General features: G+C 39.0%; 1 protein-coding gene and 1 non-coding gene across 2 annotated transcripts; both read left to right on the forward strand.

Moving 5' to 3' along the window:
• Window positions 1-2,757: 2,757 nt before the first annotated feature.
• On the forward strand, window positions 2,758-12,145 carry LOC119488168 (elongation factor 2-like). The gene is made up of 13 exons (XM_037769537.1): window positions 2,758-2,910; window positions 4,417-4,631; window positions 5,558-5,739; window positions 6,752-6,960; window positions 7,199-7,377; window positions 7,580-7,685; window positions 7,981-8,233; window positions 8,350-8,545; window positions 8,681-9,047; window positions 9,154-9,507; window positions 9,632-9,814; window positions 9,965-10,097; window positions 11,584-12,145. The coding sequence occupies exons 1-13, from the start codon at window positions 2,908-2,910 to the stop codon at window positions 11,775-11,777; spliced, it is 2,574 nt and encodes an 857-aa protein (XP_037625465.1). The 5' UTR covers window positions 2,758-2,907; the 3' UTR covers window positions 11,778-12,145.
• On the forward strand, window positions 7,826-7,893 carry LOC119489155. Its single transcript, XR_005207118.1, has one exon. It is a non-coding gene; the product is annotated as a small nucleolar RNA SNORD37 (small nucleolar RNA).
• Window positions 12,146-15,468: the final 3,323 nt, after the last annotated feature.

Consider the following 15,468-nt stretch of genomic DNA (forward strand, 5'->3'; position numbering starts at 1 on the left):
TGAAGCTCCAGCCACCTAGTGGAGAAGAAGAGGGAAAAAACAAAGTCATGGTGACACAACACTCAGGGTGGGTATGGGAGGGCAAGGGAGTTTGTTGAAAAGAGAAATTCTGCATTATTTTTATAGGCAACTGTCAAACATGGTTCTTCATTGTCATTTTTATTCTATTTGTTTTTTTTAATAACAATCTAGATGCATTTAACATATTTGTTTACTCCATTTTCTCTCAGCTTTATGACCCCGTACTGGCCAGCAACAGTAATTTGTGGAACGCCATGGCCCTTTGCTTTGGGCAGCTGTAGATCAGTGGGTTGAGCAGGTTGTCTTTTAACCAGATGATTGGCGGTTTGATCCCCGGCTCTTATTGTCCGTACTGCTACTACTGCATGTTGAAGTGTCCTTGAGCAAAACACTGAAACCCAAGTTGCTCCCAGGGCACCTAACAGCAGCCCACTGCTCCTAATGCTTAGGATGGGTTAAATGCAGAGGTTCAATTTATGTATACAGTATGGTGAATGTAATAAAGTTTAAGTTTTTATAGGTGATGAAGAGGGTGATTGGAGATAGGGCTTGAAAGCTGTGATGCTCTCAGTGATGCCACGCCTTCAAATTTTAGTATGATTTCGGTGAAAGGTGTACATTACAAAACAGAAACACGCAAATGGTCAGACACCACAACACCCAGGGTAGAAGTAATATATGAGAAGTAACATATACGGATATATGAGCAAGACGGTCAAAGGTCAAGGCGCAATGTTATAACTAAGAAGTGCGTCCCAATTGTACGCACTGCATGCAACAGTAAGTATACTTTGTAAGGGGCAGCTGCAGTATGTACTAAAAGTAAAAAGAAAAATTATGCAATTTGGAATGTAGCCTGAGTTAACTAAATGCTCATTTATTATTAGGTTTAGTGACATTTGGGGGAAAAAAAATAGGAATTTAAGTAATTATTGATACACAACAAGGTAATAGGTGATAGGTACTTTGAAAAGCAATATCACATAAAGTGATGTCCCAATGTACAAAGAATACGGATAAGGTGGGAATTGAAGAATGTCAGAGTGTTCACACACATTTTCCATGACAAATAGCCTTCAGGGTTCAAGTTTGTTTTTATGATTATGTCGAGGGAGAAACATTTGTGTCCAATTTTCATTTCTAAATTACTGTTTGAATTATTCCAAAAAAAGATAATATCATAATATTGACTGCTGCTGCGCAAATGGGATGTGGTAATAGTCTACTCAGACTCAAAATGTTTGACTTATTTAGTCCCTGGTGTCTGAAACTAATCACAATCTGTTGTAAATTGGGAAGAACTTAGTTTGGCTGCTAGGCAAGTCATTACTTCTCTTTCTTATTGGAGCAAAGGGTATCTTATATATAAATGTATCATAGTAAAAAGCCATTCTTCATCTGCTAATTATATTTATTGATGTACAATTAAAAAACTGCACATTTTTAAAGGTATTGTAGGTATGATCAGTGAGGTATTTACAAAATTAATCTTTGCTGAATTCATAATTAGGCCAACAGGCTACTATCAGGAAGGATATAAAGAGTAATTCACATAAATAGCTAATGAACAATAATCAATTACTTTAGCCTAATGAATGATGATAAAGCTCCTTTGATTTTGTTGACAAGTAAGCTTGCTTTGGTCAGCAGCAGCAGCAGCAGCAGCAGCAGCAGTGAGCTACATGGGCTTGAGAGTAATCATATACAAATTTTAATTATTTTGAATAAATATTCTATAAATCTATATTTCTCAAAATTATCAGATATTGAAAACAAATGTAATTTTTGTAGGCCTAATGATGAGCAAGAATCCTTAACACACATATTTTTTCCATTGTAAACATTCAATTACATTCTGGACTCGAATGACAGATTATATATTGTGTAAAACTAATCATAATATTGAAATTGAAAGTAAAAATGTAATTTTACATTTTGACCATGATAAATATAACATTGCATTCATTGTTAACTTACTCATTATGCATGGTAAATGTTTCACATACACAAATGAAAGAAGAAAGAAATGCCAATACCACCAATTTTACTGGATTTTTATATGAATTTAAAGAATATATTAAAACTTTCAAACTTATAAAAATGAAAAAAGCAATAAAACTGTCTTACTGTATTGTGAATAAAAAATTATGTATTTTTTTCCCTTGTTATTTTTTTTACTGAAGCTTCTTTATTTTAATTGTCATTATGATTTCTGTTTTTCTTATCTAAAGTCGTATTCCTGACTGTACATTTATGTTGAATACACACATGCGATATAAATGTACAATAACACGTTGGTCACTTTTGCAATGTAAATACTGTAAATCTACTGTTACGGATATTTGCAATAACATGCTGATCACTGTGCAATAATTATATAATTATCTGACGGACACTTTGTGCAATAATCTGGCAAAACTGTAATCTCATCAATATACATATTGTATTTTTATATTTTATATTGCATTATCTTTTATATTCTTTATATTTATATTGCACTATCTCTTATTGTATTATCTTTTCATTAGCAACTATGGGATTGTCACAATCTAATTACGTTGTACTACACAATAACAATAAAGGGCTTGAATCTTGAATCTTGATTTCTGTTTTTCTTATCTAAAGTCGTATTCCTGACTGTACATTTATGTTGAGTACATGTCTGCAATATTTGTATTACGTATATGTTAACAATAAAGTTTTGGGAGAAAAAATGGTCTTGAGCGTCATATTGCGTGATGACGCACAGGCCCTGCTGCACGTAGTATAAATCCTTGTTTTCTGACGTCAGCGGCCTCTTCCCTGCCTAAGACCTCGTAAGGTGGGCAGTTGTAAAATTTCCTGTCTCTTTTCGCCACCAAAGCGGATCCAAAACCATCCGTCAAAATGGTGAGTTTAATCATACTTCTCTGAGTACTATAACATTACCGAACACCCAATGTGCAATCTGTGTAAATATTAACACCGGCATTTAACGGATATTATACGTACTTTGATGTTAAAATCTGGGGGATTTTTTTTTTTTTGGCTTTGGTCAAAATGGCAGCCATTCTGTCTTCTTCACCGCCAGTCCTCCGAGACTCCAGACAACCTGCATTATGTGCTTATTTTACAAAGTTAAAAGCATTTATGACGGTTCTGAGCGGTAATGTGCCGGCTGATTGTCTCATCGAGGTTGAAATGGCTAACATTAGGTAGCTAGCTTTAACAGCAGCGGCTCTTTAGCGCCGACGTTAACTAAACCGGGAAATACAGCTCACATCGATAAACATGAATAACGGCTGAATTAAGACACGTGGCTGTTACAGATGATGTCTGTTGTGGTGTTAGCGACACGTTTGTTGAAGTTGTACCGAGCTGGTGGAGGTTATTTACCGGCCTTTCTTGCTGTCTTGGCCCGGCGTTTTCTCAGCTTAGCTATTAGCATGTAGCACAGTGTCAAAGTCTGTACACGTGGCCTATTTGTGCCGACAGTATGCCGGCTGCTACGTGGGTTGAATCCTATTTTTACCAACCAATTACGGGTCATATTGTGAATTTATTAAAGATATGAGTTATTCACCTTATAGATTGATGAATAAAGAGAAGAGGTTGTTATATAATAGGCTAAATGGAGGTAACGGTATTGTCCTGGCTGCTGTGATGATGGCGGATAACGCCCTGGGTGGAAGTGCTCATCTATTTATGGGTTATATTGTCAGTTTATTAAAGATATGAGTTATTCACCTGATAGATTGGTGAATAAAGACAAGAGGTTATGTAATATAATAGGCTAAATGGAGGTAACGGTATTGTCCTGGCTGCTGTGATGATGGCGGATAACGCCCTGGGTTGAACTATTTATGATGCGTCAGCAGCACATTTTTCGATATGCAGTGGATGCCCTTCCTTGTGCCAAGTGGGCACTTTTGTGTTTTCTTTGTGAATCTTCTAATCTGATGTTCCCACCCTCGTATGTCCCAATTGTATGCGTACTTTGTAAGGGCAGCTGCACTAAAGTAAAAAGAGAAATTATGCAATTTGGAATGTAGCCTGAGTTAACTAAATGCCCATTTATTAGGTTTAGTGACATTTAGGGGAAATAAATAGGAATTTAAGTAATCATTGATACATAACAAGGTAATAGGTGATAGTTGAAAAGCAATATCACATAAAGTGATGTCCCAATGTACAAAGAATACAGATAAGGTGGGAAGTGAAGAATTCCAGTGTTCACACACATTTGTCACATTTTTCATTTCTAAATTACTGTTTGAACTATTCCAAAAAAAGATAATATAATATTGACTGCTGCTGTGCAAATGGGATGTGGTAATAGTCTAAACGTTGTTGTGCCGCATGAGCACTTTGGTGGTTTTTATGAATCTTCTAATCTGATTTTTTTCCCTCTCTTAGGTGAACTTTACCGTGGACCAGATCCGTACCATCATGGACAAGAAGGCCAACATCCGTAACATGTCTGTGATTGCGCACGTCGATCATGGAAAGTCAACTCTGACGGACTCACTTGTGTCAAAGGCTGGCATCATCGCCTCATCTCGTGCTGGAGAGACCCGTTTCACCGACACCCGCAAAGATGAGCAGGAACGTTGCATCACCATCAAGTCTACGTAAGTATTTTGATATTTGGCCCACTGCCAAATTTCTGTTTTTTTTCCCATTAAAAGTAGGTGTATCCTACCATGGCGGTCTCCTTGTTGCAATCCTTTCAGCCAGTCTAATCACAATTTGCTGATAACTGTGGAAGGATGTGCTTGCTTTTTCAGTTGCCTACTATTGATTTGCAAGTTGTTTCAGCAACAGTATTAAAAAATAAGCAGCAGACTTGTGCTGTGTAGTTCATACCGGTGGATGTCAAGTCTGCATCAGATTTTGTCAATGCGATATTACGAGGTAATGCATATCGGACTTCTTAAAATCAATCTGTGCTTCAACAACATTACTGGTGTTGCCTAATGTCTGCACATCTAGCCAGAATGAATCAACATGGACATCCCTGTCTTGGTCACCTGTTTAATGGGTTACTCCAGTATTCAGTATGCTGGCATTTTAGCATAACATTGTTTTCAATGGCTTTTAAAAATTTCAAAGTTTTACACTTCTGAAAAGAAGAAGTTGGCTCTTTTGTACTTCAATAACCTCCAGTGATGCTACATTGTACTGAACACATGTTGGGACACTAAGGGCTTGGTGTAGGATTCCTTTCTTTCAGCTCATCATATTCATTAAGTGTATCTTCCAAATCTATATTTCCCAGCAAATGCAATTACAATGCATTTATGGAATGTAACACATGTTGATTGCATTCTATATTAGTTTGATTATTTTGATATTTGCATTTATTTAACCATATTTTGTGTATCCGCTCTGAAGAAATACTTGCATCATATTACAATTTAAAAGATTTTTTATTTTTATTTTTTAAATCAGGTAATCTTTGAGTGTGAATTATTAGTAGAAAAACACAAGTTTAGTGACATTTGAATTGTTCCATTTGACATCTGACTTTGTCTAACAAGTTGTCATCGACTTGCAGCGCTATCTCCCTATTCTACGAGCTGAGCGAAAATGACCTGGCCTTCATTAAGCAGAGCAAGGATGGCACTGGCTTCTTGATCAACCTGATTGACTCACCAGGACACGTTGACTTCTCCTCTGAAGTGACTGCTGCTCTCCGTGTCACCGATGGAGCCCTGGTTGTAGTGGACTGCGTGTCTGGTAAGGACGAGGCTCAACAATCCTCAGTAGCCAATAGGGCTGCTCAATTATGGCAACAATCATAATCACTATTATTTTAGGTCAATGTTGAAATCACAAAGCACTGACCAAGCATTTAGAAAGAAACTTTTAACATTTTAAAGTTAAATGGTCAAGGTAGTGCACTTTGAGCAAATTAAGACGCTAGATCTATGAAGAACTTTGTTCTGTAGTAAACAATTTAATCATAAACACATTGGTTGTATAGATGTGAATGGTGATGACGAGGCAAAAAGTCACACCTACAAAGCATGGTAAAAGAGACGGGGTTGGGTGGGTTGCCAACATCACCACACTGAGGACAGCACAGTTATAAAGGAAAAGGGTGCGCTGGATCTATAACAAGACAAAACAAGAGCATCATTGTGAAACAGAATACGGCACAATAATAGTTTTATCTCGATTAGCTTGTTTTCATAATTGCTGGAAGCCAAAATCGCAATTGATATTTTATATTTGATTAATCACCCAGCCCTAGTAGCCAATGTGCACGCTCCAACTAGATTCTCAATTTTTCACTATCTTTTTTTTTCTTATTCCATTCAGCAAAAAAAACACAGGGGGACACCAGTGCAAATAAACGTTTACGATACCAGTCAGTGTTTTATCAGGTATATAAAATTAGACATGACTGCTTGATCAGATTCACAATGATGTAAAAGTAGGTTGATGTGTTTTAGTGTTGACTTTAGTTTTGTGTTAAAAATGAACTCTAAAAAGACTACAAAATATGTGCTCATCTTGGCCCATGGGCAGTTTGCTAATAATTCATTGACTTCAAGAGTGCACACTTTTTCTTCTCACAAGAAGTTTCCTTGTGTTAAAATGTGCACATCAAAACTGAGTGCTGATTTGCTAAGTAAATAATTGGCAGTGTCCTTTCCACTATGTTTACCATAGTGTGAAAGTTGTGTGAAATTACTTGATCTGCATTTCCCATAGGTCAAATTGTCTCATTGTGTAACCCTGCCAGGTGTGTGTGTGCAAACTGAGACCGTGCTCCGTCAGGCCATTGCTGAGCGTATCAAGCCAGTCCTGATGATGAACAAGATGGACCGTGCCTTGTTGGAGTTGCAGCTTGAAGCTGAAGACCTTTACCAGACATTCCAGCGTATTGTTGAGTCAGTCAACGTCATCATCTGCACTTACGGAGATGAAGATGGACCCATGGGAAAAATCATGGTTAGAGGCTGTCTGAACCTTTCATCTGAAATACAACACACTTGCCTTGTTATGTCTGGATCAAGGACTCAAACTTCTGTCTGGTGCATTTCAAAACAAAGATGTTGTGATCAATTAACTCCTGTTTCCCAATTTATAGACTGTACCACTCTGAAACAACCATAATTTTTTAATTAAAAAACTGAAAAATCTCTTAAAATATACTCATGTTCTTATGTGGTGGTGTCAACTCTCCTAGGTCGAGCCAGACATTGGTACCGTTGGCTTTGGTTCTGGACTCCATGGCTGGGCTTTCACCCTGAAGCAGTTTGCTGAGATGTATGCTGCCAAGTTTGCTGCCAAGGGCAACACCCAGATGACAGCAGCTGAGCACTGCAAGAAGGTGGAAGACATGATGAAGAAGCTGTGGGGTGATAGGTGAGTCTCTAAACCAGAGCTTGATTACCAAATGAAGCCCACGCAATTGGGGAACATAGCAAAGTGGGACATCTCTCACAAATCCCACTTAAAAGAGGGATGGGAGCACACAGAAAGTAGCTTGTTTTTGATTAATTTTGAACAGAATGTCGGTCTGTTATCGATGTAGCCGTTTGTAAATCATTTTTCTGTATTACTCTAGGTTCTTTGATGCATCCACTGGAAAGTTCCTGAAGTCTGCTAATGGAGCTGATGGCACCAAGTTCCCCCGTACTTTTGTTGCTCTTATCCTGGACCCCATCTACAAGGTAACATGATTGTGATTTTATTAAAATATTATTGTTGTGGTTCAGTTACAAGGCAGCATTGTTCAAATGTGTAAATTTTGTAATTGGGTAAATCTGTATCTGTAAACTTTGAGCAAAATAGATGGGTTACTGTGTGCCCTGCAAGTGATGATTTGAATATTCTTCACTTTGACCTGATTAATCAGTGATGATAACCTTCACTCTGAGCAGGGCACAGAAACTGTGGGTTGCTTTAACATTCTTGGCTTGGTCATGTTAAATTGCAGTCTACTAATTCAAATTAACATCCTTTTAGGTGTTCGATGCCATCATGAAATTCAACAAGGAGGAAACCGCCAAACTGATCGAGAAGCTGGAAATCAAGTTGGATACTGAGGACAAGGAGAAGGAGGGTAAGCCACTCCTGAAGGCTGTGATGCGCCGCTGGCTGCCTGCCGGAGAAGCCCTTCTGCAAATGATCACCATCCACCTGCCTTCCCCTGTCACTGCCCAGAAGTACCGCTGCGAACTGCTCTATGAAGGACCTGGAGATGATGAGGCTGCCATGGGTATGAAGCCTATTGCATAATAACAGTAATCTCTCAAGGCGAGACCTTGGTAGGTTAGCCAGATTGTAGTAGTTCTTGAACTGATTGTCAGACCAATTTTTTTTTTTTTTAACCAGGTATCAAGAACTGTGACTCCAAGGCTCCCTTGATGGTGTACATCTCAAAGATGGTCCCCACCACTGACAAGGGTCGCTTCTACGCATTTGGTCGCGTGTTCTCTGGTACCGTCTCCACTGGCCTGAAAGTACGCATCATGGGACCAAACTTTGTCCCTGGAAAGAAGGACGATCTCTTCTTGAAGCCAATTCAGAGGTTGGTTTCAACATCTGATCGGTTGGATTCATTAGTTTATATGTATAATCAGTTATGTGAAGTCAATTTATCAGATATTTGTCACATCTGAATTGTCTTTTATTTCTACCACTTACACCCATTGCTCTTTGCCAGGACCATTTTGATGATGGGTCGTTATGTTGAGCCAATTGAAGATGTGCCATGCGGTAACATCGTGGGTCTGGTTGGAGTGGACCAGTACCTTATCAAGACTGGAACAATCACCACCTATGAGCAGGCTCACAACATGAAAGTGATGAAGTTCAGCGTCAGCCCTGTGGTGAGAGTTGCTGTGGAGGTCAAAAACCCTGCCGACCTGCCCAAGCTGGTGGAGGGTTTGAAGCGTCTGTGCAAGTCCGATCCTATGGTGCAGTGCATCATTGAGGAGTCTGGAGAACATATCGTTGCTGGGGCTGGAGAGCTACATCTGGAGATCTGTCTGAAGGATCTGGAGGAGGATCATGCTTGCGTTCCACTCAAGGTAATTAAAAGCAAATAAAAAATCTAATTTCTAGCAGTGAAAGATGTCGTTTTGATCTTATCCCTCGAGGTGAACATTTTTGCATTGAAACTTGTTTTCTTTTTAGAAATCCGATCCAGTGGTGTCCTACAGGGAGACAGTCCAGGCAGAATCAAGTGTTGTCTGTCTGTCAAAGTCGCCCAACAAGCACAACCGTCTGTTCATGAAGGCCTGTCCCTTGTCAGATGGCCTGGCAGAGGATATTGAGAAGGGTGAAGTTACCAATCGTCAAGACCTCAAGACCCGTGCCCGCTACCTTGCTGACAAGTACGAGTGGGATGTCGGTGAGGCCAGAAAGATCTGGTGCTTCGGACCCGATGGAACTGGCCCCAACCTTTTGGTCGACGTTACCAAGGGAGTGCAGTACCTCAATGAGATCAAGGACAGTGTCGTGGCTGGCTTCCAGTGGGCAGTTAAGGAGGTAAGAATTCACTGTCCATTGCACTGAGCTAAAACAGTCAAGTTCGGAGAGAATCTTGTTTTCTGAATATACTTCTTTTTTTTTTTTTTTAAATCTACAATTGGTGTCTCCATATTGTTTTTAGGGTGTCCTCTGTGAAGAGAACATGCGTGCCATTCGCTTCAACGTCCATGATGTGACCCTGCATACAGATGCTATTCACCGTGGTGGTGGTCAGATTATTCCCACAGCTCGCAGAGTTCTGTACGCATGCGAGCTCACTGCCGAGCCCAGGATAATGGAGCCCATCTACCTGGTGGAAATCCAGGTAAGTGCCACTGGAGATGTAGTAGGAAGGTTTTTACTTGTCGCACATTGACAGGTATTTACCATAACTATTTTCCATAGTTGACTTGCCCGTCATGTCACAAATTGGAGTGTTGTCTGTATGACTCAATATCTCCTGTCTACTTTGCAGTGTCCTGAAGCTGCTTTGGGTGGGATCTACGGTGTGTTGAACAGGAGGCGTGGTCACGTGTTTGAGGAGGTCACTGTCATGGGCACACCAATGCGTGTTACCAAGGCCTATCTGCCTGTCAATGAGTCATTTGGTAAGTCCTCATTTAATAAAGGCTGTTCTGAACCGAGCAGCCAAAACATTAATTCTCTAGCCCGTGTTGATTTTGTCACCTGATTATGATTTATAGTCTTAAAGAGAAGTCAAGTTTACAAACAATTCTCCCACTCCTTAGTGAAGATGTGATAAGCTCTCAGCAGAAATCATTTTAATGACATGATATGCTTACTTTTTGTGCTTTGTTGCGGTGTCAATTTTCAGTTGGATTGTAGAAGTTGGTCTAAGTTTATTAGCCAGTAGCAAACATTAAATTAATATTGTTACTGAAACCCAAGATGCTTATTTTAGTGAAACATTCAACATGTATCAAGCCACCTAAACTAAAAAGGAGATGCTTTTGCAAATGCAGGTAGTTGGAAAAAGTACTTTGTATTAAAACTGGGGATGTTAATAATTAACCGTTAACCAACATTAAGAATTGTAACCGATTTAACGCTATCAGTTAAAAGAAATATTAATAATTAATTAAAAAGCTGAGCAAAACTCAGCAGCGGCTTAGTCAGTTTAAGTAGAAAGCTGGTCCACCTTAAGAGAGTCGGAGCCGGAGTTACAGATACAGGAAGTTGGCTCGGGTCTTGAGTGGAGCACAGAGCAGAGGAGTTGTAGCCTCGTAACATTTATTCACTGATAAGTAAACTGTACACACACTGCTACAGCTACGTTCACAGCTATAACGCCACCGACAAACCCACACTCACCGCCGACACACACATACGGTCTGTCGGACACTCGCTAAAGTTACGCCGCGTTGACAGAGACTGTATGTGTGTGGCTACAGGGAGCCCAAAGCCTCCAGCAGCGCTACAGCTGCTAACGTAGCACAAACACACACACTGTTTGTCGAACAATCACTAAAGTTATGCCGGGCGACAGAGAGAGTATCGTTACATCAGGCAGACACACAGCTGACAACCTACTAAACTAAATGATGCAGTGGTGGTGGCGGACTTTTACTGGGAAAGGGGCTGCATGTGTCCTCGACACTACAAGCAGCACCGTGGCTGCTACAGTAACTCTCCCGGAAGGGTGAACCGAGGACTCAGTCAAATGACGTTAAAAATAAAATAACATATTTTAGACTGGGGAATCTTTGAGAGTCAAAATGTGCATACACATGATTTTCTTACAGGGGATTTCCGGCAGGTCAGGGGGAGAGGAAAAGTCAAGAAATGCTGTTACGCATCAAAAATCCACAGTGCCTGGAGCACTTTTGATAAAGCTGAGATGCTAGCTGTTAAAACTAAACAAAAGTTTCATCACAAACAAAGCATTATTTATTTAGCCTATATTTAATAATCAGAACAGTCAAAATCAGCCCTGATTTATTAAGCGGAGTGGGAAAACGAATGTTCCCACATCTGTGACTGCTGTACCATCACTCCTTGCAACCCTTTAACCCATAATGTAAACGATGCTTAGCAGGAAGGTATTAAAGCATACTTTGCTCTGTCCATTCCCAGGTTTCACCGCTGACCTTCGTTCCCACACTGGTGGCCAGGCCTTCCCACAGTGTGTGTTCGACCATTGGAACATCCTTGCCGGAGACCCATTTGACCCTGCATCCAAGCCTGGTATTGTTGTCACGGAGACACGCAAACGTAAGGGTCTCAAGGAAGGTATCCCAGCCTTGGAAAACTACCTGGACAAATTGTAAACGCCTGGACCCCACTTGGCTCATGCCTCATTCCTCCCTTTCCAACAAAGTTAAATCTATGTGGGAGTGGACTGTACAGAACACAGTGAGCACTAAGGTTTGCCAAAAGGATTGACAATAATGGATAAACGACTACAAAAATTGTAAACGATAAATAAAATAAAATAAAAATAAAGGTTGAGGCTGTTCATTTTTGTTTCTTTATGGGAATGAATGATCATGTGGAAGCTATGTAAGACTTTTTTCCACTGCTGCTTAAATTTATCTATGGTGGCTACAATTAAACAAGAATAAAGGGTTGAGGTGCTCAATCTACTTTTATGTCCTCACATTAACCAAATATGATGCATTAAACATTTACTAACGCAGTCGGCCCTTTTTGTGTGTTGTGTTCAACAATAGACTTCATTTATTTTATTTTTTTTCAAAGAATGCAAATTTCTTCCCTTAAGCACATTAAATATCTAGTTATATTTATGGTGGGTGCAGTTAATTTTCAGGATGTAAACTGCATGTGTGGAAGACGAGAGTTTGCTCGGTTTTCAAAGCAGAAACTACAGGTGTACTAAGAAGCAAGTTGAATTGTGCTTAAGTGTCAGCTAGGACAGAACACTTAAACAATATGTGTGCAATATTTACAGATGGGTAGCAGGCAGCCTTATATATAATCACAGCTGAAAGTTGGATGTCAACTAATGTTTATTTCAAGGTTTACAATGATGTTGCCACATACAGCTTATTAAATTTATACGTGGTCATAGTTTGTAGTGTAATCCACACTTATTTGTATTTTTTAGATCTAACATTAAAAGAATATCAAATTAAGCAACATGTCAATGATAAAACTAAGTGCCAGACTATTTCCTCTATCTAGAAAGATTAGTTGGTTATTCCCACTAGTAGATGACAGAATTATTAGTTCCCAGCTGCTTTCAGTTTTATATCATTGTAAATTTAGAATCATTACATTTTCTTGGTCGGACTAATCAAATGTCACTTAAAGCTTCTGGTTAATTGAGATTGGCTTTTTTGTTTGTTTTTGTAGACAATTTATTAATTGAGAAAACGAGCCTTGCGTACAACCTTATTTTTTTAATCAGGCTGGTAAACTATAATTTTACCTTTCTGGGATTGTGATGGTTACCAATTACTGTGCAAAGGTAAGTTATTCCATTTTCTGGCACCACATGATAGAAAGATTCCCAAGTAAAACACCATTCACATGAAAGGAATGTAAAATACGTGTGAGGGTATGGTAGAAACCTATAATGGCTCATATAAAAACCACACCCAAAGAACATACAATAGGTAAAATGCTGCCGTAACAAAAATCACCAGTACATTTTAGATATTAGTGTCCAAAACATTTCACATATAAAAATATAGTGTAAAGTTCAAACAAAACAAATCAAATGTTTTTGTTAGCAGAGCAAGTCTCGTTTTATACATCGACAATGACACACAGGAATCCATTAAATGGCCATTTTCATTCCATAATAAAACTCCACAAAGTTAGATAGAAAACTCACCACAGGATGTTTTAATCAAAGGAAGATGAAAATACTCAGCCTATCTGGTTGGGTAATTTTTGGAATTGAGTTTACACTGTACAAGTTTAAAACATTTGTTAGAAAAATAATGAAATGTAATCAGTTGAATTATTTTGAAGTAATTAAGATGATATTAATTGCATTGTTTTAATATATATATATATTCAACATTTTATTGAAATTTAAGACAAAAACAGACACTTCACTTAACAGGAGATCCATCAGAAACAGACTCCTATACTGTATATATACATGTGCTAAAAGGGTAAATAAAACAAACAAAACAAAAACCAACACACTGGCATCCTCTTCAGTTGACCTCTAAGTTACAGGTACAGATAGCCAGGAAGTGAAAGTGACTATGTCACCCTTTCATAAGCAGCCAATTGAGCCATTGCTGTAGCCCATTACTCGTAAGGGGATGGGTCTCAGTAATATCCATTTAGCTGTTGTAAATGCCAAAATTGAATTGCATTTTAACAGGGTAGCTAGTAATCTGTAACCTATTATTATAACCCCACGACAACGTAGTCGGGGGTATATATAGCGCTCTGCGTGTCCTTCCGTCCGTTCGCGTGTCACACTTTCCTTTCCAGACCAGAACTCAGAAACTATTTAACTTAGGAACTTCAAATTTGGTATGATGGTTGACAGTGTGGTCTAGTTGTGCCTTTCGTGGGGTTAAAAGTCCAATGTGCCCAAAATCTTTAAAATTTTGGACAAAAAGTGTTTTTTTTTCCACTTCAATTTCGTTTCCGGAGTAGAACTTGTTCCATTAGTTCCAAAAGGGCAAAACCTTTGGCCGTACTTTAGTAGGGGTCAAATAGTGAGCAGTGGGTGTGTGAGCCATGCTCACCTTTGCCTTGTATTTCTAAAGTAATCTTCCCAACATTGGTAGGGCTCTATCCTTAAAAGGCAACCTAACAGGCAGTTGGAGTTGCTGCGGGGCAACATGTGTTCTTGAATTGAAGCCTAATCTATTGCGAACATGTGTTCTTGGGTTCAAGCCGAACCCAACCCTGACAAACATGTTCTGTGAGATCTGTAGTTCACTTGTTTCCCAGACAAGAAACCATGAACAAATTCAGTATTCATAGCAACTCAAACAGGAGAATCATCCAACAGTTAGAGACTTCTTTTAAAACTTAGAAGTAGTTTTGTTGTAAGAGTCTAAAAACAGAGAGTTTGGCAGAAGAAATTGGAGCAAGGTGAGCAATACCGGTATGCTTTCTTAATCTAAGTTTGGATTCAGTGAAAATAAATTGCTTCGTGGATATGAAACGGTACAACGTGGAGCCAGTAATCCACAACCACTGTTGTGTAATTGTTTCTGAAATCAGTGGGTGACATTTTTGCTGTCATGTATTTGTAGGCCTCTCATACCAATTCTGTCCATGCAAATTAACATTAGGACAGAACAGCCTAGTAGAGAACAGCCTATCATATTCACAGATCAATTAATGTTATTATTTCATGATATTTTCTGTTGGTTTGTTTCTGATTTTGGAAGTATGTACCGGAGGTTTGCCACCAGGCCTACATTGACTCTGGCTTTATTCAATCTAAAGTTTTGTTGCTCACTGTGACCAGTGGAGGGCAGTGAACACTCACTGATTCCAAACTTTCTAAATAGAGAGAAGCGTGAGCCCAATCTCAATGTCCCCCCTAAGGCCTTAAACCCTGAACACTCAGGGACTTGACCGATGTCACCTGGTGAATGGTTGAGTGTGAGAGGCTGCCAAAGGCTTGAAATGGTATAAATACAAATGGGACAGCACTTTGCAGCGACATGTCACGTTACTTTGACGCCTTGTGGATTGATAAGGGTGTAATCTTTTTTTTAGGTGTATATACTGATAGAGGCAACCTCTACGGATATGAAGAAAGTCATACGTGCCATATCATGTTCCAATTAAGTAAATGCTCCCACTGAACCTCTTTTCCATAAATACAGTCTTCTGAAACTTTATGACCTTAGTTGTTCTAGTGTGTTATTTAAGTTTTAACAGACCGACACCGATATTAGAAGACATGGTCTTGTTTCTGAATTGTAATACAGGCTCACACTCTACAAACAATGCTCTCAAGCTTATCTGTCTTGTTTGTTTGTTTCTTTATTCACACATATTTAAAAAAAAATT

This window comes from Sebastes umbrosus, chromosome 5 (genome assembly GCF_015220745.1).
Source record: "Sebastes umbrosus isolate fSebUmb1 chromosome 5, fSebUmb1.pri, whole genome shotgun sequence".
Lineage (NCBI taxonomy): Eukaryota > Metazoa > Chordata > Actinopteri > Perciformes > Sebastidae > Sebastes > Sebastes umbrosus.